The sequence below is a fragment of the Chaetodon trifascialis genome, chromosome 14 (genome assembly GCF_039877785.1).
Source record: "Chaetodon trifascialis isolate fChaTrf1 chromosome 14, fChaTrf1.hap1, whole genome shotgun sequence".
Classification (NCBI taxonomy): domain Eukaryota; kingdom Metazoa; phylum Chordata; class Actinopteri; order Chaetodontiformes; family Chaetodontidae; genus Chaetodon; species Chaetodon trifascialis.
Genome location: NC_092069.1, coordinates 26,817,125 through 26,843,412, shown reverse-complemented (window position 1 = coordinate 26,843,412; position 26,288 = coordinate 26,817,125). Strand labels below are relative to the sequence as shown.

The window sequence follows — 26,288 nt, the reverse complement described above, 5'->3', positions numbered from 1 at the left end:
CTGTATGTCTCTGTCTGTATGTCTCTGTCTGTCTCTGTATGTCTGTTTCTCTGTATGTCTGTTTCTCTGTATGTCTCTGTCTCTGTATGTCTATGTCTGTCTCTCTCTCTGTCTCTGTCTCTGTCTGCAGTGGTCCAGTGTTGTCGTTGGCGATGACCTCCAGTGGTGAGCAGTGTTTCAGTGGAGGCATCGATTCGACCATCCAGTGGTGGAACATCCCCAGCTCTAACGTGGACCCCTACGATACCTACGGTACGCACACACACACACACACACACACACACACACACACACATGCACACATCCTCAGACATACACCTGTTCGATCAGTACATTAACAGACCCCTCCTCTTTTCTCGTCCAATCAGACCCCAGCGTCCTGGCGGGGTCGTGGACGGGGCACACGGACGCCGTGTGGGGATTGGCTTACAGCGGCATCAAGAACCGCCTCCTGTCCTGCTCGGCCGACGGAACGGTGAAACTGTGGAACCCGACGGAGAAGAACCCCTGCATCAGCACTTTCAACACAAACAGGGGTGAGGACAGACAGCGTCCCCAGAGGACACGTCAGGACCTGCAGCATGACGGACCCATTCATGTGTGTGTGTGTGTGTGTGTGTGTGTGTGTGTGTGTGTGTGTGTGTGTGTGTGTGTGTGTGTGTGTGTGTGTGTTCTAGAGCACGGTGTCCCCACGTCGGTGGACTTCAACGGCTGTGACCCCGCCCACATGGTGGCGTCCTTTAACAGTGGAGACGTGGTGGTGTATGACCTGGAAACTTCCCAGAATGCACTGGTGCTGAAGGGGCAGGGAGACAGCAGTAAGACACACACGCACGCACAGATTCAACAGAAATGTGTCGATCTTCTTCGTTGTTTTTCTCTCCTCTTCATCGTCTCCACTCTTCTTCCTCGCTCTTAACCCCGCCCCCTCAGCCCTCCCAGGGTCCAATCATATCAATAAGGTGGTCAGTCACCCCACGCTGCCCGTCACCATCACCGCTCACGAAGACCGCCACATCAAGTTCTACGACAACAAGTCAGGTCAGTCCGCCTGTCTCTGTCTCTGCCTGTCTGTCTCTGCCCGTCTGTCTCTGCCCGTCTCTGTCTCTGCTTGTCTCTACCTGTCTCTCCTGTCTGTCTTACCTGTCCGTCTTACCTGTATGTCTCACCTGTCTGTGTGTGCAGGTAAAGTGATCCATGCCATGGTGGCGCACCTGGACGCAGTGACCAGTCTGGCAGTGGATCCTAACGGGATCTACCTGATGTCAGGAAGTGAGTCTCTTTAAACCAGCCAGTCTGTGATGTTTGGTCAAAGTGTTTGAGCTCCTCCTCCTCCTCCTCACCTCCTCCTCCTCCTCACCTCATCACCTCCTCCTCCTCACCTCCTCTCCTCCTCCTCACCTCATCACCTCCTCCTCACCTCCTCCTCCTCCTCCTCCTCACCTCCTCTCCTCCTCCTCCTCCTCACCTCATCACCTCCTCCTCCTCATCACCTCCTCCTCCTCCTCCTCACCTCCCCTCCTCCTCCTCACCTCATCACCTCCTCCTCCTCATCACCTCCTCCTCCTCCTCCTCACCTCCCCTCCTCCTCCTCACCTCATCACCTCCTCTTCCTCATCACCTCCTCCTCCTCACCTCATCATCTCCTCCTCATCACCTCCTCCTCCTCATCACCTCCTCCTTCTCCACCTCCTCCTCATCACCTCACCTTATCACCTCATCACCTCATTACCTCCTCACCTCCCCTCCTCCTCCTCACCTCATCACCTCCTCTTCCTCATCACCTCCTCCTCCTCCTCACCTCATCATCTCCTCCTCATCACCTACTCCTCATCACCTCCTCCTCCTCACCTCCTCCTCCTCACCTCCTCCTCCTCATCACCTCCTCCTTCTCCACCTCCTCCTCATCACCTCCTCACCTTATCACCTCATCACCTCATTACCTCCTCACCTCATCACCTCCTCCTCCTCCTCACCTCCTCCTCCTCACCTCATCACCTCCTCCTCCTCATCATCTCCTCCTCCTCATCATCTCCTCCTCCTCATCATCTCCTCCTCCTCCTCCTCCTCCTCACCTCATCATCTCCTCCTCCTCCTCATCTCCTCCTCCTCCTCCTCCTCCTCACCTCATCATCTCCTCCTCCTCATCATCACCTCCTCCTCCTCCTCCTCCTCATCATCACCTCCTCCTCCTCCTCCTCCTCCTCCTCCTCATCATCACCTCCTCCTCCTCCTCCTCCTCCTCACCTCATCATCTCCTCCTCCTCATCATCACCTCCTCCTCCTCCTCCTCCTCATCATCACCTCCTCCTCCTCCTCATCATCACCTCCTCCTCCTCCTCCTCCTCACCTCCTCCTCCTCCTCATCATCACCTCCTCCTCCTCCTCCTCCTCACCTCATCATCTCCTCCTCCTCCTCCTCACCTCCTCCTCCTCCTCCTCAGGTCACGACTGCTCCCTGCGTCTGTGGAACCTGGACAGTAAAACGTGCGTCCAGGAGATCACGGCTCACCGGAAGAAGAGCGAGGAGGCCATCTACGACGTCGCCTTCCACCCCTCCAAGGCCTACATCGCCTCCGCCGGCGCCGACGCCCTCGCCAGGGTCTACGTGTAGACGAGGAGGAGAAGAAGAAGCAGAGGAGCGCGGGGCGAGAGACTCAGACAGAGAGAGAGAGAGAGAGAGAGAGAGGCTGGTCTGCTCACACATTAACAGTATTCAGGTCTGTTCAGGTCTCTGAGCACGAGATCTCCATGACGACTGAACACACACACGCTCACACACACACACACACACACACACACACACCCACACACACACACACACTCTCTGAAAGCGAGGAGGCGGAGCTTTGTGTGTGTGTGTGTCTCCCTCCGACTGACTGAGAGACGTTCAGCAGCAGAAACACAAACGTTGTCAAACGTTTGAAGCCTGCAGGTCGACGCCCAGCAGCTCACCTGTCCTGTGATGTCACCTGCCCGGCACGGCTCCGATGACACTACGTGATGCCCCTCCCCCTCGTGTTGACACTAGTCTGACCTCGCGACCCCGCGGGCGCCCAGCAGACGGACTCAAAGGAAAAATCCCCCATCAGAGCGTTTCTTCTTCTGAGGATGACGATGGCGTCACAGCTCAGCTGTCAGGTGTCCGTAAACCTCGCCGCCAGGCTTTGCCATCTTTGTCTTTACTGTCAGCGACGACAGGAAGTGAGGTCCGAGCTGGACTCACAGGCGGCGTCCTAACTGAGCAGAGTGATGCGGCGAACGCTTCCTTTACGTTAAGTTGATTCAGAGACTGACGTCAGCTGACCCATCAGCCAACACGTGATTGGCTGGTTTGTTGATCTGTAGGACGAATCTACTGACTGAACTGTTTTCCCTCTTGGCTCGAACGTCTCCGATGGTGCAGAAGAAGAACAGGAGGGGGTTTTTCCTTTGAAGCGTCTCAGAGGACAAAGACGGTGGACAGAACGTTTGACGTTTGAACCCTCAGTGAACCGAAGCTTCAGGACAAAACAGATTTCTAACTTTTTACAGTGTTTTTAAAGAAAGTTCGTTCAGAGGTGAAACGTCAAGCGACGTCGGGTCGAAGGTCACATGTTCTGTGTCCGTCTCTGACCGCGCGCGAGCTGATTGGACGTCCACCCTAACGGGAACATGGATTGGTTAATACACCCCCACCTCAGCCCCCGGGGGGCCGGTCAGGACGTCTCTGTAGCTCCTCGAGGACGTTTTCTGTTTGTGTACAATAAATCTAGTTTTTATGATCGTTTTTATAAACGTGGGACGTCTCGTCAGCGGCGCCGAGGACGACTCGTTCTTCATCCCGTCCAGCCCTGCCCTCACGACGCTCACAGACCCCGCCCCTCTACTTCCTGTCTCATGATGTTCTCAGACTCTGTCTGACCCACAAAGATGGAGAAACTCCAGGTTCAGTTTGACGAACTGTAGAGAGGAGGAAGAGGAGGAGGAAGAGGAGGAGCAGCTCTCATTACAATGTTTGTCTCTGAGACATCAGAGTGAAGCTGCTCTCAGATCAGTGGACGCATTGTTTCTGTGAAGACGTCCTCCTCTGAGGACATGTCTGTCTCTTCAAAGTGTCTCACTTCATGTTGGTTCACACGTTTGACGCGTTCAAACCTGAAACTGTCCCTTAAATTTGGCTTTAGTCTGACGTTAACGTGAGGCGGCCATGTTTGAACCGAGTATCCTCACTGATGATGATGAGGATGATGAAGGTGACTGAGTGACTCAGTCTGAAGAACGTCTCTTCGCTCTGAGCAGACGCAGTGAACCGGGACGCTTGAACACACCTGTGCAGGTGAACGAGACTTTTTTAGTTTGAAATATTTTATTTATTGATTTTCAGTTTTAAATTGTGAAGACGAGCCGCCGCCTCCGAGCTCGCTCGCCGCTCTTCCTCTGATCACCACGGCCTTCAGATTTTAGCTCTGATTTTATATCGTCAAGCAAAAACTCAGATCACATTTCAGTCAGTCCAGATTTGACCTTTGACCTGTTCTTCTCAGACAGTTGGAGGGTTTGTGGTTTTGTTGACGCTTCTTTTACCTCACAAACGAGCGTCAGAGCTCGTTAACTGCCAGCCGTCATTCAGGACATCAACTCCAGCGTTACCGTGTGGCGTTCAGGCGTCGATGGCTCACGGAAATCTGCCAATGCTCGGCAGGAACGTCACAAACTCTGAACTGGGTCCAGTTTCCAGTTTGAACTGGGTCCAGTTTCCAGTTTTTGGCTGTTTGAGGGAAATGTCTGGTCTTTAACTCTGAGGCGTTCAGGTTTACAGATCGAGAACCTGAGTACCTGAACGCAGCGCAGTCTCTGTCGATGGTGCGTTCAGGGAGAAGCTGCAGGTTCAGGTGGAGGCTTCAGCTCCTCCTCCTCCTCCTCTCATCACTGTGTGACTCTTGTTCTTCGTCACGGCTTCATCGAGCAGAAGTGAAGTTTATTTATATCACGACGGTTTTTAATCTCAGAGCGGTTTGAGCTGCAGGAGAAACTGTCCAATCAGAGGCCTCCTGTGGGCCGGGTTTTGACACAAAGCTGCCACCTGATTGGCTGAGCCCCCCCCCGCTCTGATGACACGTGCGGTTTTGTTTCATGGTTGTGGTTTGTTTCTGTTTTAATTTAATTTGTAACTGAAGGGATTTGAGCGGCGAGCGACTGATTGATTGATTGACTGATTGATCACAACAAAATCTTTATTTTTCTTTTCACCGACGCTACAACTTACTGTGTAACTAAAGACTTTTTGTTTGTGTAATGCATGATTAATACAATAAAGTATTTTTTCTAGTCTTCCAAAAAATGGAAAAAAAGGTTCTGATCAGTTTGTTTTGATGAGTTTTGTAAGTTTTTTTTGTTTGTTTGTTTTGTTTTTGATTTACAAACTATGAAACAGCAGATTTTAAAGATTGTACCACATAGCAGAATAAACTGTATATAAAATGTCTATAATAACTATTAAATGGTGTACCTGTACAGAGGCTCTGCTTTCTGATGCTTTGATTGAACAGGAAATGTCCCACCAGAATAAAAGCTGAGGCAGACCTTTGACACCTGTGGAACGTCAGTCAAAGATTGTCGGTTATTCATTCTGGACGCTTCGGCTGCTTTCAGTCTGGACGTTTCCCTCGTTTTGGTCTTTTAGCTCTGATGAAGAGAAATTTATTTTATTTCAGCTCAGCGGGGTCACGTGACCAGACGGGTCATGTGATAATGAATCTGAGAGGAAGGGATTAAAAGCATTCTGAGACATGAAACTGTATTTTTCACACTTTCCTCTACGTGCAGTACTGACATGATGTGTGCAGCCAGGAGCTCAGTGCATCATGGGAAATCCTGAGGCAGCATCACTGACGTTCAGGCTCTTGATAATCACTTATGTGGTTTTTGTATGACAGTAAACTGAATGTCTTCGGGTTTTGGACTGTTTGTTGGACAAAACGAGACATTTGAAAATATTTTTCAGTATTTTCTGATGTTTAAAAGTGAAACCGTTAAACAGAAAGACATCAGGAAAAGAACTGAGCTCTGATTGGACAGACTTAACGATGCTTTCAGGACCACTCAGCAGTTTGTCCCCTTCACCGTCCCACCAGCTGATGAAGACCTTCAGATGTGGTCGAAAGCTGCAAGAAACGTAAGTTCACCTTGAATTCATGTTTTATTTTGAAGGTTTCATCAGTTTCAGAACAGAAGGGTTTCCTGTTGATGAGTCATTAATGGCTGCGCGCCATGTGACTTCATCCTTTGATTGACAGGCCTCTTTACGCTCCAGCTGCAGGCCTACAGTGAGTGTTTGGCGGCGTGAGCAGCTTCGATGACGGTGTGGTGTCTGCTGGTGTCCGGCGGGGTTGTGGCGAGCGGGGCCGGGCGCACGGCGAGCAGAGCCTGGTGTCCGTCGAAGGCGTCGTCGCTGACCGTCATGGCGTCCAGGCGGCGCCGCAGCAGGAGCCTCAGCTGCTGGTTCTCTCGGCTCAGGTCGTCTCGGTGTTTCCTCAGAGCTTCTCGCTGCAGCGTGGCGGCGCTGAGCGACCAGGAGACCTGCAGCAGCTCTGGGAACTCTGCGGCGACCTGCAGGGACACAGAGGACAGCCCGAGCTCTGATCCAGATCGTAGACACCAACATTCTGACAGGATCAGGGACAAATCTACCAAAATAAGAGCCGGGTTGGGACAAAGCAGCAGCTTCCTTTGTCGTCCTGTGGACAACGTTTTTGTCTCTGCTGTGCGCTGCTCTATTGTCTGCCTTACTGTCTCATTGGACACATTTTTCAGTTGTAAATGTAGATTTCTGAATATGGACGGGCTCAATAATGTCCTGTGTAAAATTATTTTACATTTGTTTTGAGAGGTGGGGATATATCTTACGCTGACAGCAGTCCTTGAACGTGGCACGGTCTGTTGCTCCTCGGTGTGTCGGTCAGTCAGCTGTCAGTCGTCTGTATTAACTCGTCAGTGATGAGAACTGCACCCAGCAGGTTTCTGATTGGCTGGGACTGAACGCGTGAGGGAAGCTAACGGCTAGCTAACGGCTAGCTAACGGCTAGCTGCTGAACTGAAGTGACTGTTTGTTTGTTCAGATGGACGATCAAAGTTTGTTTTGTGTTTCTGTGAAATGAGACACTGAACTCATCTGAAGCTGTTTTTTTCTGTTAATTCTTCTTCATGGGCTCAAACACAGTCACCACGCTAGCCTGGTGCTAACGTTAGCTAGCTATCGCGCTCACTAACTGGGACAAGCAGAGACTGAATGTTGTTAAACTTGTTAGCAAACACTCGTTCATCCAGCAGAGCAACACGATTTGTTCCAACTGAACCTGAAAGCATCTTCTCGGTTACCTTTTGGTCCCGCCTGCAGGACCAGCAGTCAGTCAGGGAGACCTGACCCTCAGAACCCACCTGAGCCGGTTCAGTTGTCTCTGGTCTGTGTTCCTCTGGAGGGAACAACCAGTCGTCCTTCTGCTCGCTCTCCAGCTTGCGACACATGTCAGCGACACGTAAAACCCTCTGACCCTGGATCAGCACAGAGCGACAAGGTGAATGAGCAGCAGCTCAGGTGTGAGGGTGGGCCAACAGGATGTGACGAGGCTCACCTTGGCGATAACGGCCTGCAGCTTCTTGGCGGCGTTGTTGCTCTGGACAGTGAGGTCGGTGAGCTGCTTCCTCGCCGCCGTCTGAGCCTGAGTCAGTTGGTCCCGAAGCTTGTGAGTCTTCCGGTTCACCTGGTTTCTGGCGGCTGTCAGATCCTGTTCCACCGACTGGTTTTCAGTCTTGGTGGAGTTCAGCTTGTCCCTCAGCTGAGTGATGGTGTCCTGAGAGAAGAGGCAGACAGGATGAACATGTCCTCCTCCTGCTCAGTAAACTGAAGATCTCTGGGTTAAAATGTTTCATCCCAACCGATCACATGACCCCTCCTCCACCTCCGCTCGCTCATCGCTAGCTCGCATGTAGCTAGCGATGTAGCTGTATGTTAAAGTGTAGCGTTAGCCTGGTTAGTTCCACTGACCTGCAGCCGCTCCACCTTCCTCATGTGCTCGTTGGTCATTTGAAGGAAGCGTTGCTTGGTGGACAGCAGCTGCTCCAGCTCCTTCGTGTCTTTGCTGCACAGCTGCTCGGCCTCCTGCCTCCTCAGGGTCTTCTCCTTCAGCGTCTCCTGGTTGCTCAGAGCAGCCTTCTGTCCACAGAGAGGGACACAGGAGACAAACCTCAGACACTCCCATCAACAAAGCTGCACATGAGGACGGTGAGGGGGAGCCGTGCGTACCCTGTCGTCGTAGGCGCTCCTGTACGCCGCGATGCTTTCACTGTACAGTCTGTGAAGTTCATCCATGGCGGCTTTGTGTTTCTGCTCCACGGTGAACGTGGCGTCCTCCAGGTCAGCTCGCTGCTGCTGAGAGTCTGCCGCCATCTGCTTCCTGAAAGACAGAACCCAGGTCACACCGGAGACACGATGGACCAACATACATCCAAAACCTGACTGACCTCTCACAGCTGAACCTGGAGCTCAGGTGCTGCAGGCCGTTCTCCCACTGCTGCTGCACAAACGTCAGCCGTCTGTGCTGCTGCGTCCACAGACGCTCCACGTGCTGCAGGTGAACGCGGCGCACCTGAGCCGACTGACGCTCCGCCTCCTGCAGGTCGCGCTCCAGGTTCTAACAAACAGGAAGCGACACGCCATGAGTCGAGAGCGTTAACGTACAGGGTGAAGAGCGAGGACGAGGAACACCTTGACGATGCTGTCCAGGCCGTCCAGGCGTCTCTCGAACGTCTGGCTGAGGACGGTGACGTCTTCACGCAGCTCAGCGGCTCGAGTCTGACGGAGAATCGACCTCCAGCCCTCGTTCAGCTTCAGCAGGTTCACCGCGGTGTTCCGCTCCTCCTTCTGCAGCTTGTCCTGACGTCAGACAGAGAAACAACACGGCACGCTGATCACCGACCGACCGACCGACCGATTGATTGATTGATTGATTGATTGATTGATTGATTGATTGATTGATTGATTGATTGATTGATTGATTGGTTGATTGATTGATTGATTGATTGATTAGCGTCAGTTAATGTGTGAGCAGTGAAAACAGCTGATGCGTCAGTGAACGTGTGACAGCAGGAGTTACCTTCAGGAACAGCGTGAGGATCTCCTCTCTCCTCTTGGCCATCTCCTCCTCCGCCTGGGCTCTCTGCTGCAGGTACAACAGTCTCTCCTCCTCCGTCTTTGCTCCACCTTTCCCTCCTTTCTTTGCTTTCTTTGGCATGATCCCTCCTCCTCCTCCTCTTCCTCCTCACTTTGCTGCTTTGTTTGATGTTTGACACCTGAACACCAATCAGAATTCAGCTCTTCAGAGCAAAGACGGCGTCAGAATGTTTGCAAACTGATTTCAGATCAGACACTAAAGGCTGTCCTCTGACCTCAGCTTAGCGTCACCTGATTGGACCAGAACTACACCTGAGCTCAGTCTAGAGCTCCATCAGACTTCTGAATCATGTCCTAAAAACATTGTGTTCTTCAGAAATATATTTTCAGAAATGACTAAAAACACGTTTTCACAAAAATGGCAGATTTTCTTTCTCAGTTTTGTGTCTCTGGGTTTGGACGTCCTCTTTGACTCTGAACTGCAGTTTTCAAAATGTTCTGTTTACAGATAAAATAAATGATTGATCCAGAAAATGATCAGATGTAAATGATTTTTAGTTTGAACCTTTTTCTTCACATTCATTCCAAAGCTTCTCTGTCTCTCTGTGTCTCTGTCTCTCTGTGTCTGTGAATCAGTCCATCCATGAAGCTTCAGTTACTTTTTAATACTCATAAGATACTCAGTTAATCATCTACAGCAGTAAAATTAACACAGCAGGTAGAAAAACACTGACGGGGACACTTTACTGCTACATGAGTACTTTTACTTGAAGTACTTTAAATTCATGTTCCTGTTCTGTATCGGGCTGTGGAACACGTGACTGTGTACTGTTGCCAGGGCAACAAGCGACGACTTACGTTAGCACATATTAGCTTGTTAGCTTTATCGTCTTTATGGTAAAACGGAAAACTGGACATTTATAAAGAAAATGTCCAGCAGCTGCTGCTGTCCTCCCTCTGTCCTCCCACCGGTAAACCGACGTGCTGTCACCGGTCAGGCTCTAAAAATAACGGCTTTAATCCCCGCGGAGCTCCGTTAGCTTTAGCTTTAGCGTTAGCTTCAGTGACGGTGGTGTCCGGTGTCCGCCTGTTTTAAACATATTTGAACTGGTAAACATGTTTGAACTGGTTCCAGTCTAACAGGTGAAATGATGCAGATGGTTTCTTTATTTCACATATGACCCATCTGTAAATCATGTTTTTATTATTTCTAAATACAGGCCCGAATAAGGACATTAAACACATGAAACACAGAAACAAAGGAAACAAGAATATAATATTTCTTAGAACCATGAAAAGCAACAGTTTGTCCTCACTGTGATTATTGTGAGTAGAGTTAAAGTCTCGCAGACTTTTGCTGTCAAACATGTTAAAGTCTGCTGACACGTTAGGACACTTTGATCCGGATAAAAGCGGCTGCAGACGAACAGTTTGTGGTTGAAAAGCCTCAAAGTGAAAAACTAAAGGACACACCTGACGGGATTCAGAGGTGAACACACGCTGCACTGACACCAGCAGTTACACCTGTGCTCGGACAGAAAGGTAAACGTTAGCTAGCTCGCCAAAAAACACCGCAGCACCAAAATCTACAGTATACGCGAGTCTGCGCTATGAAATGTGCGGATTGTTCATGGAACTGGCAACCCTGCAGCGTTCAACGTCTGAATGTAAGAACACAGCTCTTTTACTTGTAGTGGAGTATTTCCACAGCGTGTATTCGTACTTTTACTGCAGTACAGGATCAGGAGTACTTTCAGACGTGACTTTGAAAGCAGCGTTGAAACATTTTGGTGTTAAATGAAGTTAATTCTCCGTCAGTGAAGTCCAGCTGAGCTCACCTGAAGCTCACAGGTGAAAGTTACCTGAACTTTTCTAACTCACCTGGGAGATCAGCGAGCAAACACCTGGAAATACGTCCGAGAGTTTCAGGCTGCCACTGTCGGCGGTTTGTTTGCGTTTCGTCTCCATAGCAACAGATGCGGAGATGATCCGCCATGTTGGTCCAAACAACGTCAGAGCAGACAACCAATCAGAAAACACCATCGGCGTTTGGGGACAAAAAACAGATCAATTCAGCTGTTGGATTTGAACCCGTCAGTCAAATTTTAAATGAAGTGACGTGATGAACTGATGTCTCCACCTGCCTTTACCTGTTTGTCTTTGCACCGACGTCTTAATTTACGATGTTTGATGCATTCAAGTGTCGTTTGTATTTTTCAGTGCTAACACAGAACACAAAGTGACACTTTGGACAGTTTGGACACCAGGTGGCGCCAAGTGCCTGTCTGAGCTTCAGCGACATGAGCAGACGTGATTGGACAAGGTGTAAAAATACCTGTTTATTGAGACACAAGTGAAGCAGGTAATAAATACAGAAAAGGACAGAATCATCATTTAACATCCAAATTGCATAAAAGGTTTCATTTACAGAAACGAAGAAAATCAGATTTTTAAAAAATGTTTTATATCTGTGAAAGTCCAACATCAGGACAACGAACAGGATCAAACCTCCACCAACGAAGAAGCACACACTCATTTCACCACGTCATTTCAGCCCCACCCAGAAACCATCAGACCGCTGCTTTCAATTCATTTAAAGCAACTAGAAGAACCAGAAAAACACTTTCAAAGACCAAACTCAGTGTGACCTGTCATGTGACCTGACATGTGACCTGGAGGAGAAAATCTAACTCAGAATAATAAACTGTTCTCTCTGATGAACCGAATGATAAACAATGGTTCTCGTTTTGTTTGACAGACGACGTGAGACGAGCCGTGGACGGACGTGGACGCTGCAGCGATGAGGCATCCACATCCGTCCATGGCAGCACCACAGCAACATCCAACGAGCCAATCATGAGTGTCCTCCTTAGTCAAAGCGCCTTCAGTCGCAGCAGCTCGTCTGATCTGAATGAGCTGCTGAGAATTAAAGCTGATTTTAAACAAAGACTCAGATTTTATTACCTGATTTTGTCAAATGAAACAGTTTTGATGTTTGCAGCCTTCAAATACGTTTAAAGCGGTTTCATCTTATCGCTCTGAGATCCACTCTGACATGAAAGATGTTAACTTATGAGAGATTTGGCACTTTTTTTTGTAATTGAACAGTCGTTACTTTAAAGCTGCGCGTTGACGTGAACCAGAATCATCAGAAGAAAAGACAGTCTTTGATTCAACGGTTACATTTTCAAGAGATGATTCGTAAATTCTGGAACAGATTATTTTGAAAAGACTCCCAAAGAAAAATAACAAAGATTAACATAAAAAATTGATAATTTCATAATTATGAGACGTGAAAGTCATAATTACAAAAACTAGAATCCAACTTTTATTTTTAGGATTTTTTTTTGTTTTAATCTGTAGTTTGTGGATCTAGCAGTTTAATTTCAGTTAGCATCTAGAATTAGCTTCCTTACAGCTAACGCCTCTGCCTCAGTGAGGTTAGCGGGCTAACATGTTAGCGTTAGCTACGTTTTGACGAGTTATTTACAACAGTCACTGCTATGTGTTGTACTTCAGGGTAATCTGATTACTTTCTACAGGCTGAAGAATCAAACGCTGGCAGCGGACTGTTGTGAATAATTTTGGTCTCTGCTGGTTGATGATTGGTTGTTTGGTGATTTCCCAGCGTCGCCTTCATTAAATAGAAGAAATGCTTTTTGGCTTACGTGTGACTCTATGTTGTGTGTTCTTATATACATGTGTATGCGTCAGTATTAGTTGGTATATGTGTACAGTTTATATACAATGTGTCCTTGTACTTCTGTCCAGGTGATTCTGTCCCATGTGAGGACATTTTGTCTGGTTGTCTCTCAAAATGGCAGCGTGAGGACTTGGTTTTAGATGAAGGACTTTCGGTGAGGGACCTCATGAGTATAGACATTCAAAAGTGTCCTTATTTTTCTGTGAGGACGTTTTATTGTCCTCACACCTTTGGGTTACGGTTCAGGTCGTGGTCAGAGGATCAGAAGCACGAGCACGTCGTCTTAGTTGTTCTCCGAGAAGTCACGGCAGATTCCTCGGACCAGCGACGGGACGAACTCGGCGAGGCCAGTGAACTCTCTGGTGAAGAAGGTGTGGCTGTCCTTCGGCTCTGATGACATTGCTTTGAGGTCCTCCAGGGGTGCCCAGGCCACGCCCACCGCGTACATGGTGATGCCTTGTGATTGGTGGACAGGACAAAGAGGACACGTGAGAGAGACGCAGATTTTAAAAGAACTGATGCAAAGTGCTGTCTTCCCTCTGGTTGAGGACACACACCTTGAGTCTGTGCAGCCATCGCCGGACCTCTGACGTCATCATACGATTGGCCGTCTGTCACCACAATCAGGAAGTTGCGGCCAGGTCCTGTTTGCCTGGGGACAAAGAGACAGATAAATCAGTCTGGAGATGAAAAACAGGTTTATGACTGAACCACTGCTTTAAATAACGTCTTCTTCTCCTGCCTGCAGCCAAACCAACGATGTCTTTGATTGGTTGTTTTTCTAATGGAAGCAGAGCACAACACTCAGGTGTGATGTTACCTGAACAGGTTCTGGGTGGCGTAGTTGATGGCGCCTCCAGTGGCCGTCCCTCCGCTCATGTAGGGGATGCTCCTCAGAGCGTTGATGGCTTCGTCTTTGGTGGAGTAGTCAAGCAGGCCGAACTCCAGCCTCTGATCGTAGGTGAACTGCACCGCACCTGGACATCAACGTGCAGCCAATCAGCCAATCAGCTCATCAACTGATCCAATCACTTCCACCCCAAGACGCTTACCGATGCGAGATCCCATGTCTGAGATGTCAAAGCTTCGGGCAATTCCTGCCAGGAAGTCCAGGACCAGCTGGAAGTTTCCATCTCCGACGCTGGACGAGCCGTCGATAAGGAAGCCGATGTTCACCGAGTTGTAGCAGGTCTTACCTTAAACACACACACACACACTTCACGAGTCTTTACCACCATGACTTGAAAATGGACATGAACTCTGACGGGTCCATACTGAAACTCCTTTCAGTCTCATTTAAAGGAAAAGTTTGACAGTTTGTGGAATCCTTCTCTTCTGTGTTAGATGACGTAAAGCAGGGGTGCCCAATACGTCGATCGCGATCTACCGGTCGATTGCAAAGGTAGTGTGGGTAGATCGCATGGCATTAAAAAAATAGACGTCAGCCTATCATCCATCCTCACAATGAAATTTGTCACTTGATTGACATACAGGGCAGCCAGTCTGACATCTGACCTTTCCTGACACATGGGTCAGGAAAGGTATGTGCATGCAACAGCGCTAAGTGCTGCAAAACTCTAGCAAGCTAGCGAGTTGCCAAGTTAGCCTCCAATTTATTTCTTCTAAACTTAAGAAAGGGTATAAAAATGAGTGGGGGAGCTGGACCAAGTAAGAAGCCAAAAACTTACCACTTCCATACGGATTGGGAGGAGGACTTTTTTTTCACTATGTCATTTTCGAAGTGCGTTTGCCTCATCTGCCATCCTACCATCGCTATACCGAAGAAGGGAAAAGTGGTTACTGTCCGTCAGTTACTGTCCGGACTATGCATCCCTGGCTGATTCCATTCAGTGCAAGTCATCAGAGTAAGGTAATGACAAAAAACGTCCAGAGTTTTATAATGCAATATGGGTTCATGCAGTTATGCAAGGTACACCAGCATATATTGTACATATGATGAATTCTCAATATATTTAGAAATAAATGCATGTTTTGCATTTTTTTAGTGGGTAGATCATTTTGACTTGGTCATTTTCTAAGTAGCTCGCATGCTGAAAAAGTGTGTGCACCCCTGACGTAAAGTGAACATGAATCGGCTGCATTGGCGCTTTTGGAGGTTTATGGGAAAATATTTAAACCTGGACCTTTAACAGAACTTAATTCTTCCTCCACAGCTTGCTGGCTGCCAGTCGTAATGCTAAGCTAAGCTAAGCTAAGCTAAGCTAAGTGTCTAGCTTCACTCTGATTGGATGGGTCATGGTGGCGTCTTACTGCACAGCAGGCTGTCCAGCGAGCAGAGCCTCTGACTGAGAGGTTTGATGTGTTTGGTGGTGCTGAACCAGCTGGGGATCGTGTAGCTGAAGAAGCCGTTATCTTTGCACACCGCCTGCAGGAAGAGGAGGAGACAGTCTGTTGCCATGGAAACGGGTCAATATGAACATTCACGAGATGAATGAAAGTGGGACCGAAGCGCAGACCTTCTTGGCGTACTCTCTGTCTTGCACCATGGCGAGCTCCTCGGGCACCGGTTTGGCCACGGACACCAGGAAGACGTTGATGCCGGACTCTCTGGCAAACGTGGCCGCCTGCTCCAGGTTGTCGGACGGCCAGCCGTCGATCAGGACCACCATCACCCGGGGGTGACCCCGCCTGCCCCCGTTCTCCTGGGTGAAGAACGTCTCCGTCGTGTGCAGGATGGCTTTACCTGCACGAGGCCAAGACCAATACAGAACCAGTTCAAGAGACGTTTTACGGGAACTGGAGCATCAGAGCAACAAACAGCCTTTCTCACCGTTCATCAACTACATTTCCCACCAGGCTTTGCAGCACCCCTGTGGCCTTATGGGAAATGTAGTTGATGAATGGAGAGAAGTTGTTTCATCTTGATTAAAGTGGTCAGCAGGTCTTCTCTCGTGGACGTGGACTCAGGAAATGCTTGATAAGTTTGTCTCAATGTGTGATTTTAACTTGTGACATCCCATAATATTAACATTAGTCACATTAAAGGTGCTTTGAATTGTTTTCTGCCTTCACACTGTTAAATTAAGCCGAGTGTGACAGAGTTTGTTTTTCTACATTTGTGGGGACTCGCTGTCCTTATGAGGACAAAGTCCCCAAATGTAACCGATTACATTTCATGGTGAAGGCGGGTCAGGGTGAGTGTGCAGGAGGTGCAGAGGAACGTTACCTGTGTTGGTGTCTCCTCCCAGGTGAGCCAGCTCCTTGATGGCAAACAGCAGATCTTTAGGCTGAGTGTAGTTGTGCAATGAAAACTCTGTCCTGGGAGAGCCACTGCGCACGCACGCACGCACGCACGCACGCACACACACACACACACACACACACACACACACACACACACACACACACAGAGCATGGCGTCCTGTCAGAACCACGTATCTCCAGAAAGTGTGATGAGCTCAGAAAAACAGGCTGTTTTCAGCTTTGTGACAAAGCTTTTTCAGCTGATCCAAGAGGCTTTTAAAGAGTTTATTGAGCTGAAGAAGACATGAAGGAACTCTTCATCCTTCAGTTCAGCACAAACACTCAACATCAAGACAGCTGGAGATACGAGCTTTTCACTGGACAGGAAGTACACTGAAGCTGTCAGGTTAATGTAATGCAGTAAAAGTACAATATTTACCTGTAGAGGAGTAGAAGTATGAAGTAGCATAAAATGGAAATATTAGTAAAGTAGGCCTTCTTGTACCTTCAAGTAAAAGAACTTCCTCTGTGTATTCCTCATGTTGTGGGGACAAAATGCATCCAAACAATGTAAATCATGAAATTTAGGGTGAAGACTGAGGTCAAAGCTAAGGTAAGTCTAATGTCCCCACAAGTGATGAAACGTGTGTGTGTGTGTGTGTGTGTGTGTGTGTGTGTGTGTGTGTGTGTGTGTGTGTACATGTCAGGCTCACCTGGCTTGGATCAGGCCTACATGTGGTCCTGTTTGTCCGACTCTCAACATGGCCACAAGCTTGGCGACAAAGTTCTTCTGCAGGTTGAACCGTCGCTGCCCGATGTTGCTGCTGCTGTCGATCACCATGGCGATGTCCATCTGACAGTCTGCGCGCACACACACACGTACACGCAAACATTAGCACATGATGAAGAGGAGCAGCTTCACTGACTGACTTCAGACATTCACTCTGCTAATCTCTGATTGGCTGCAGCCTTCATCCCTGCAGGATCTGAGGCGGGCAGGTGGTCTCATCATGAAGGACCCTCCGCTGCCCCTCACATGTTACAGTCGTGTCGAGTCGACGCAGATTAATTTCTTCATCTTAAACTGTGCAGCTCTTTTCACTCAGACATATTTTACATGCTTTCAAAATAATTTCACTTCCTCGTGTGAAAAGCTTCTCGCCAATGAACCAGTTTTTGATTTGATCTTAAAGTCCTGATTTCATTTGAACATAAAATCCAGCACTCGTACCTTTATTCCCACCTGTCAGAGCCTTCTTTACCGACGGCTTCTTCACTGGTTTCTTTGCTGGAACAAACACACAAACAGGTCAGCAGGAAACAGGCCATCACGGCTGCAAATCCTCTGAATACAGCAGGTGTTCAGGTAACAGCAGAGTCTCAGTCAGTGAACGTTTGCACAGCTCTTATTGTTTCCAATCATTTCTGCTATTTTCAATCGTTGTTAAACGAACAAAACCTCCTGCAGATGTTTCACATCTAGCGTCCACAGACAGAAGGTTCGTCCCTCTGAGGCTTTTAATCTGAAGCATCTCTACAGGAAGTGGTGACTTTCACTGATGGTAACTGTACCGCATTTGAAAAACGGTCAAATGTGAGTGAAACAGAGGAAGAGTCTTCACAGAGTGGAAAGCTGACAGGTGAGGACAGGTAAACATGGACGCATTGTTCAGGACACAGGAAGGAAACATAAAACAGGAAGGAAACATAAAACAGGAAGGAAACATAAAACAGGAAACATCAGAAATAAATCCGTCTCTAATCATCAGATCTTTAAATAAAGACCAGATGAAGTAAATAAAGTCTAAATTTAAGCACAAATTAAAAGTATTTACAACTTGAGTTTGTAATACAGTTATCAGCACTTACAGTACGACACTGCAGTACCAGTGGTACAATAATGTGTTTTGTTTACCTGGTTGTTCGGCTGCAGACACCAGAGCTGCTGTGCTGCTGGTCAACTCCAACGGGACATTAACAGGCTCTATACACACACACACACACACACACACACACACACACACACACACACACACACACACACACACACACACACACACACACACACACACACACACACACACACACACAGTGTGAGGAGGAGTGTGTGTGTGATGCAGTTTCATGCTGTAATGGTTGAGTATATCTGTCCACTAGGGGGCAGAAGAGCCCCAGACGTGATGGACGTGAGCTTTTCAATCAGAGATGAAGAAAGACAAACGTCGTCAGTCGTGTTGAGGATGAAGAGGATGAAGATCTGCATCGGCACACGATGACAGAAGAGATTTAAAGGTCACACGGCGACGAGAGGAAGTGAACGAGTCACAGAAGAAGAAACCGACCAATAGAAAGTGGCTCCACCTACTGGTGAGGCTGAAGGAGGCGCTCCAGCGGGACAGGGCCAGTGATTGGATGCCGTGGGCGTAGGAGCTCATGTAGTTGTGTTGACCCTGCAGCTTGTGGACCCTGACGGGGCCCCCGGCTGGACCCAGCAGCCCCCTGCAGAGCAGAGCCCGTTCAAAAGAGAAAACTTTATTAACTGTGACAGACACACAATCATTTACTATGATTTATTTTAATTTCACAACCTCATTTCTTTATCTGCTGATAACATTTTACCCTCCAACAGCTAAAAACTGATTCCAGACCTGTGAATCTGCGCTCACACCCACATTTCATCTGTTAAACTTCAACATTTTTAATGTTTTTTAAGACGGCAAAAGTTTTGAAACAGGAGCTGAGCTGTGAGAGATGAAAGAGGATGAATGATCCTTTGAGGCTTCGTGGTCAAGAATGAAAAAAAAAATCCATTTTCTTCATGAATGAAAGAACGAAGTGGAGTTTGTGTCGTTTTGTTTGATCTCAGCATCTCTTTATCGACTTTCATAAAAACCTTCTCACAACAGGATGTTCAATAAGGCTGAAAATGAGAATCAGACTTCAGAGAAACACAAACAGACGAGTGGAAGATGAGAAGCGAAGGAGCGAAGGAGGCGTCCTGAGGGAGCAGCTCCGCGGCCTCTCCTCCGGGGCCCCGCGGCCCTCGGCGGGGGGAGCAGGAGGTCATTCAGGGTTGAGAGCTTAATCCTCATCGCTGCACATTCCTGGTGGTGCTGGTGTTTTGTTGAGGTTCAGCTCACAGCAGGACTCACGCTGCTCAGTATTATGTCACATCTGCAGCTGCTGCAGCAGAGTTTGATCCACGTGTCTGGAAATCTACACCCGACCGCAGCCGAGACTCTCCCTCCAACCGAACCTGCTGCACACCTCCATCACTCCATCCAACCTGTCTGACAGAGCTGACTTCAGCCAATCAGCGTTAAGGTCTGTGTCATGTGATGCTGGGGGCAGTCAGCTCTGAATGCTGATACACAGAGAGGAAGGCGGAGGAAGGTGGAGGAATGATCGACTTAAACAAGAGACGGAAAAGAGACAAATTACTCAGGGACAGACAGCGGGCGTCTCACCTGTGGACAGCAGCTCCACAGATGTTGGACACGGAGGCGTAGATCCCCGTCCCGAACACAGAGACCCTCCACTGGGTGCAGTCTGGGGGACACAGCACCACCACCCTGTCCTCCATCAGGTCGGCTCCACGGGTCGCACAGGTCACCGGCTGCGGCACTGATCAACGACATCAACCATGAAGTTTGACGTGGAGTCACATGATCCTCTGGACTCTCGCCACTTTGAGACGAGTAGTTCAAGTACAGCAGCAGCTGTGGGTGCTTTGAGCGTCAGACAGGACGATCCTTTATTCATCGCGGCTCAGCGTACAGCTCGTACCCGTAACGCTGCATCTTAATGTTTGATGACCGACATGAGCATGACACGAACGTTAGCATGTTAGCATTGTTAGCATTGACTTTAGCATTAAGCTCAAAGCACTGCTGTGTCAGAGTACAGCCTCATAGAGCCAACGTGTCTCAAATCACTACGTTTTCACTACATAGTACTACACAGTACTTTCACTTTACTCCTGGCCGTTTTGGAACACGATGAACAAAATGATGAATTTTAAATCTTTAGCTCACCGCAGAGCGAAACACCGAACGTCTGCTATTGAGGAGGACGTGGAGGAACGATGCAGCTTCAGTGAAGCTACTAAAATAAAATAAACTGAAGAAGAAAAACACATAAATTTACTGTCATGGTAATATTTTCAGACAGTTTTAGTGCTGTTGATTTGCATGTGATATACCAATATGCAGAAAAACCTTTAAAAATGATAAAAATGACTCAAACTGGGACTTTACTGGGGGAAATGAACTGGATTTACGGCTGAGGATAAAAAGGTTTCTTGTTTTATGACAGTATTCATGAGTGATTCATTGAAATGCAGTCAGAATAACAAATGTCTCTTTGAAAGGACGGACACGAGATAAATGGGGCTTTTCATCTGTTTCATCTATTAGAGAGAAAAGATGGTTAGCTTGAATTTCAGACAATCTTATGATTCAGGTTCAATATAAAGACGGAAAGAAGTTCTGAGGATCAACAAGAAGTTAAGCAGGGAGCTTTAAAGTTCCTCTCTGATGTGTTCTCAATGGAGCTCAGCGGCTCAGAGGAAGAAGATCAATCAGCTGTGATCCATGCCGAGCTGTTAGCAGTTAGCGGTTAGCATTCAGAGTCAGTTTGAGTGACTGCAGGATAGTATCAACGAGGACGTCCTTTAAACCTTTTGGCCTCAGACGAAACTGTTCCTTTTTGTGACCTGATGTTCATCACAATGTTCAGTCTGTTCACAGTTACGCTTCAGATGACAGAAACTGATTTATGAATTATTGAAATAAAACGAGACGACCGCAGCGTGACATCACCGAGCATCATCATTCTGCTTCCTCACGTTCTGGTGTGAATAATCTGCCAGGTGCTGTAATGAACACCTCCACCTGAAGGGGGCGCTAACAGAGCTTCAGAATGTTTTGTTTCTTTGGTTTTGAGATTTGATTTTATCTTTGAGATCGTTTTTGTCTTTGTCGTGGTCTGTCCTCACGTCTCAGACATGGGAGCTGTACAGTCCTTATGAGGACGCCGTTTGTTTGAACGCCTCACCTGGACCATCACATCTGACCCCAAGCTCAACCACAGACTCACCCTGAACCTTCGCCAGAAAACCAAGTCCTGATCCTCACAAAGACCTTCGCTTTAATTCACAAAAACATTGAACAGGTGAGAAGAAGAACGAACAAACAAACAAACAAACAAACAAACAAACAAACAAACAAACAAACACATATTCTTTGCTCGCTGCTGCTTTTAAACTGTTTAAACCAGGAGACATTTCACAACAAATGTCTCCAAATGTCTCTGTTTAAATCCTCCTCCATGTTCTCAAGTGGTCAAGTTAGCTTTAGCAGCTAACAGCTAACAGAGACAAGACAGACAGACAGACAGACAGACAGACAGACAGACAGACAGACAGACAGACAGACAGTCAGTCAGACAGACAGACAGACAGACAGACAGACAGACAGACAGACAGACAGTCAGTCAGACAGTCAGTCAGTCAGTCAGACAGACAGACAGACAGACAGGTAACGTTCAGGACTCACCACTGGACTCTGAGCCAAATGTGGAGGAGACGAGGATGAAAAGGCCTTCAGAGAAACAGAGAGATCAGATTGACAAAGACGTCCTCGAGCAGTTTGAGGACTGCAACGCACAACTGATCTGCAGCTTTTAACACACAAACACACCAACATTTAACACGCCTGTCTTCATCAGTCCACCTACAACAGGTGCATTTAATGGTCCCCAGACAACAAGTAAACAAGACTTGAATAATCAGCCCGTTTACTGTGATCACACCCGAAACAACGAGCTCAGGTACAGCCCATCATGTCTCCACCTCTATGAGACGGACAGACGTCTTCTGTTCCCCAGAGCTGCAATGACACTCAATCTTTAAATGTCCTCCAGTTTGTCCAAAGACACAGACCACAGGGACAGGTGTGCTGCTGCAAAGGTTTGGACGGTGTGTTTGTACATGTTTATGGTATGTTAGAGACAAGTTAGAGAACTTTGCACAGACACAGTAAGAAAGACAGAAAGACAGACAGAGAGACAAAGTGAGCAGAATGTCGACAAACTAGCGCAGGTGATCACAGTAGAATACAGCAGCGTACCTGTGAGAGGCAGCAGGACAGACAGGTGAGACATTTCTGCACCTGAAAGACAAACTGACCTCAGATTATTAGGAAACAGTCAGTAAACAAGTTCATACGTGATCGTCAACACTTCCGTCTGACTGTGAAATCCAGTCAGCAAACCAGTCAGTCAACAATAAACACATGAAACTGTACGCGTCATGCAGGAATAACCAGTCAGCAAAGCAGGCAGCTAATAACCAGTTAGTAACTGGTTAACCAGTTTTCATATGTGACGCATGAATACCGAGAATGAAGTGATTACAAAAGGGAAAAATCAGTCAGAAGGCGGTAAACCAGCTGCTGAACACTCATGTACAGGCCAAACCAGTCAGCAAAACAGTCAGTAAAGAGTTAAAGAACATCAAACAATGTGGAGGTTAACGGTGAACTCAGTGAAGCAGTCAGCCATAAACCGTTCAGACTGTTGAGCAGTCAGTAAACAAGTTCAGTCAGCGAGGACAGAATTAACTTGTAAACTGGTGTAAATCAGTCAGCAAACCAGTTAACAACCAAAAAAATCAAGAGAGCCAAACAACATGGAAACATGATATCAGTCACCAAGCCAGCATGTATAAGCCTGGATCAACAGGCAGTAAATACGACACTGAAACAGTCAGTAAGGTAAACAAAAACTAATCAAGCAGCCAGTTTACACATACGAGACGTGAAGACAAAGAGTCTTCAGCAAGACAGGAAACCAGTCACACAGTAAGAAAACCAGTCTGTAAACCAGTCCATAAACAGGCAGTTAAGTCAACAGTTAATTCAGTCAGCCATGAACTAACTGACTGTTCAGTCAAACAGTTAACAGTCAGTCAGTAAAACAGTCAACCAATCACTGGTCAGCCAGTAAACAATCAGCCAGTTAGTAAACAAATTACAGTTTAACCAGTTAACAAGGATAATGCACAATATGAGAAGACACTGTACAAAACCAGTCAGCAAACCAGTCACCCAGTCAGCACAGCACTCAAACAAACCAGCTGCAACACCAGTCAACAAACCAACTAGTTAAGACTGGGTAGACTGGTAGAGTCAACAGCCATCAATCCACTAACCAGTCAGTTAACAGGCAGAATCAATCAGCAAAGAGTAAGTAAACCAGTCTACCAACCAGTGGTCAGTCAGTAAACCAGCCAGTCAGTCAGTTAATAAATAAACTAAGAAACGAGAGAAAAGACTGAGATGGAAAAGACAAGTCAACAGTTAACTCAGTAAACCAGTCTGTCAGTGGTTAAACCAGTCACTAGTTAAAAAGGTCAGGCGACCTGCAAAGAACAAGCTGACTGTCAAACAACCAGCCGTAAACCAGTCAGCCAATAAATGAGCCAGTCAGCAAACCAATCACAAAACCAGTCAACCAGTCTCTGCCCAGTTAGGAAACAGTCCAACCAGCTGTACAGTGAACGCCATGTAAGCAGTTAACTCATCATTGGTCAGTAAGTAAACTAATCAGCCACTTCATTAACCACACAGTCAGTAAGGACAACAGTCAACAAGTCAACCCTGATCTTTAGCTTGTGGCCTGTCAGTCAGCAAGTCACTGTGTTTGGATTTAAATCAGCCAATCAATCAGTCAGTAAACCAAAGAGTAAAAAACAAAGTCAATCAGTCCAAAAGTAAAGATCTCTGTGAACATCTTACTGACTGTTTGTCCAGCAGACGTCTAAGGAAACTGGAGAGTTTTATTCCCTGGAAGCAGCAGGCGGTAAGCTGGTGATGCTGAGCTGCTGTTGATCGCCCAGCGAGGGAGGCAGCCCTTTAAATAAGCTCTCTCTCTCTCTCTCTCTCTCTCACACACACACACACACACACACACACACACACACACCTTACAGTTGTGACATCATCAGAGGAAGTGGGAGGGGCTTCACTGAGAGGTCGACCTGAGAGAGAGAGAGAAAGAGAGACAGAGAGAGATAGAAGCACAGACAGAGACAGACAGAGACAGAGACAGAGACAGAAGCAGATACACAGAGAGACAGAAGCTGAGACAGAGCGAGAGGGAACAACAGGAGAAAAAAGTTAAATCACGAAAGTTCCCCTGGTTGTTGGATGGCGTATTGGTGATTCCTTGGTCCAGACAAGCTGATGAAACCAGTAGAGACTCCAGGACATTACTGGTCTGGACTGAAAATAGTTCTGCACATAAGATTCTGATGTGAGTCTGTCTCAGCCGCTAAAGATCAATTCCACATGGACTCCATCAATACTCAGGACCCGATCAGAAATGTTCAGTTTCCTTAACCAGAAGGTTCAAATTGGTCGTGTTCAGTGAGATCGAGGTCGTCGAGTACAATTATGCAATATTCAATCCATCGCTCCCCAAGTCCAAGTCCACTACATTCACCTCCATCACTAATCAGACTGATATGATCAATATTAGCTGTTGCCTGTAATTCAAGTTCAAGTCATGAAGATGAAGGTCAGAGTCAGCAGTTTCACAGTTTCAGAGTTCGAGCGGTTTTTATTGGTGATTTTTTAAGTCCAAGTTAGCTCACAGTGGTCTGAGGCTGAGTCCTGGTCCCAGTGGGATAGACCCCCTTCCAAGTTTGAGTTCTGATTAAGAAACACTCTGCTCAGTGTTTTATTAACAGCTCACATAAACTCTTAAAAACTAGACCACCTTCTGTTGAACTGGATTATTGACCGACAACCTTGAAGTGGAAGTGTGAGCAGGACTGGAAATGTAAACCAGGAGCTGCACCGCTGCGAGGCACCAGAGCGAATCAGCTTCTGTTTCCTGTTAGTCTGAAAACATGACGACTGGACTGAAGGAGGACACGGAGGACGTGGAGGGTGTGAGATGACTTGACATGTATGTTACATGTATGAGCTGCCGTCAGTGAAGCCTGAAGGTTCATCTTCTGCTTGTTTTGATGAAAATGAATAAATATTATGTATTGAAATATTTGAGCTGTGTTGGTGGAAAAAAGTGAATTTTTCTCAAAGCTTTTCCTTTTGTGTGAAGGTTTTCTGATTCTGTTGAAGTGGCTGGACTCGAGTCCACTCTGATAAAGTCCGGATTTCATCTCCGCTTTTACGCAGATGATGTGGTTTTATTCTTGAGTTGTGACGTGAGATCAACAGCAGACAGACTTTAACTGGACCATTATATTGAAGAAGCAGCCGAGTCTGAAGACTCTGCTCTCAAATCATCAGCTGATCTACTTTCCATCCCTCTGGTCATGAGCTGCAGCAGTGACAGAAACAGTGAGGTCACAGATATCAGTTTCTTTGGTGGTGTCTGGATTTACCCATAGGTCCAATCCAAACCATGAGACCTGACGGAGATTTCATCATCTCGCCATGACCATGAAGGCCAGTGGAGACTGTCTCTGTCCGCTGACCGTGACCACGTCTGATTGGACCACACCTGACCCTCACCCTGAAGGGTGCAGGAGCACCACTTAAGGTTCAAATGAGTTTTCTTTTGCGGATGTCTGCTTTCAGCCTTGCTGGGATCACACTACACAATGGTGTAATCACTTAATCTGGCACAGTGAGCAGATTAAGTGATTATAGTCATAAATTCTTGCTGTGATTTGGCCAACAGACGGCTGACTCCATGTTGTTCCTCAGCCAGTCGTAGCTCACCGTCTTACAGAGGGGATCAGAGAGGCACCTGTGACCTGACAGCACAACATCACTTCTTCTTCCTCTTCCTCTTCGCTCTCTGTCCATGTTCACGGTTGTGCGCGGAACAATGTTCTGTGCTCTTATTGGTCGACATCACCGAACACTTCACAGAAGTGGTAACACTCTGCAGGGAAGGAACAAAGACTGTCAGTTGTCTTTCACTATAAGACACTAAAAGAGGATAAAACTGTCACACGAAAAGGTTCATTTTCACTGAGGAGGAACATTTAAATACTGCTGCTTCACTTTGAAAAGCATCAGCTGCAGAAGTTCAACCATTCAAGTTCATTTTAATTGAACTTTGGCTACAAAACCCGACGAAACAACACAGGGAACAACCATGTCACCCCCCCGGACGAGGCCCTGCATCAAACAAATACAAAAAACCCCTCAGCGTTTTTCTCAGACAGAAATTTGAGTTTTTGGTCACGTGTTGTCG

At 47.4% G+C, this 26,288-nt stretch overlaps 3 protein-coding genes across 4 annotated transcripts in view; 1 reads left to right on the top strand and 2 right to left on the bottom strand.

Annotated features, from left to right (window-relative positions):
- The window catches only part of strn3 (striatin, calmodulin binding protein 3), a 22,145-nt gene extending 16,572 nt beyond the window's left edge, over window positions 1-5,573 (top strand). Inside the window, exons 11-16 of the mRNA XM_070978831.1 lie at window positions 131-252; window positions 369-536; window positions 678-818; window positions 934-1,041; window positions 1,186-1,272; window positions 2,445-5,573. Coding sequence (XP_070834932.1) covers window positions 131-252; window positions 369-536; window positions 678-818; window positions 934-1,041; window positions 1,186-1,272; window positions 2,445-2,614 — 796 coding nt within the window. The 3' untranslated portion in view covers window positions 2,615-5,573. The remainder of the gene's footprint in view (window positions 1-130; window positions 253-368; window positions 537-677; window positions 819-933; window positions 1,042-1,185; window positions 1,273-2,444) is intronic.
- Window positions 5,574-6,285: 712 nt separating this feature from the next.
- Window positions 6,286-11,086, bottom strand: ccdc65 (coiled-coil domain containing 65). The gene is made up of 9 exons (XM_070978837.1): window positions 11,033-11,086; window positions 9,135-9,310; window positions 8,747-8,914; window positions 8,503-8,672; window positions 8,285-8,435; window positions 8,027-8,194; window positions 7,614-7,832; window positions 7,420-7,533; window positions 6,286-6,591 (listed from the first exon to the last, which is right to left on the bottom strand). The coding sequence occupies exons 2-9, from the start codon at window positions 9,270-9,272 to the stop codon at window positions 6,304-6,306; spliced, it is 1,416 nt and encodes a 471-aa protein (XP_070834938.1). The 5' UTR covers window positions 9,273-9,310; window positions 11,033-11,086; the 3' UTR covers window positions 6,286-6,303.
- A 384-nt stretch (window positions 11,087-11,470) lies between these two features.
- Window positions 11,471-23,949, bottom strand: coch (coagulation factor C homolog, cochlin (Limulus polyphemus)). 2 transcript variants are annotated; one of them, XM_070978835.1, is made up of 15 exons: window positions 23,855-23,949; window positions 22,187-22,228; window positions 21,614-21,658; window positions 19,526-19,682; window positions 18,424-18,557; window positions 17,974-18,042; window positions 17,290-17,346; window positions 16,772-16,919; window positions 16,042-16,145; window positions 15,332-15,558; window positions 15,126-15,240; window positions 13,907-14,050; window positions 13,675-13,831; window positions 13,412-13,506; window positions 11,471-13,310 (listed from the first exon to the last, which is right to left on the bottom strand). In XM_070978835.1, exons 2-15 carry the CDS (start codon window positions 22,218-22,220, stop codon window positions 13,138-13,140), a joined length of 1,659 nt encoding a protein of 552 aa, XP_070834936.1. In that variant the 5' UTR covers window positions 22,221-22,228; window positions 23,855-23,949; the 3' UTR covers window positions 11,471-13,137. The 2 variants fall into 2 exon arrangements, with proteins under 2 accessions (XP_070834936.1, XP_070834935.1); XM_070978834.1 differs by having other exon boundaries at window positions 23,859-23,949.
- Between the last annotated feature and the right edge of the window lie 2,339 nt (window positions 23,950-26,288).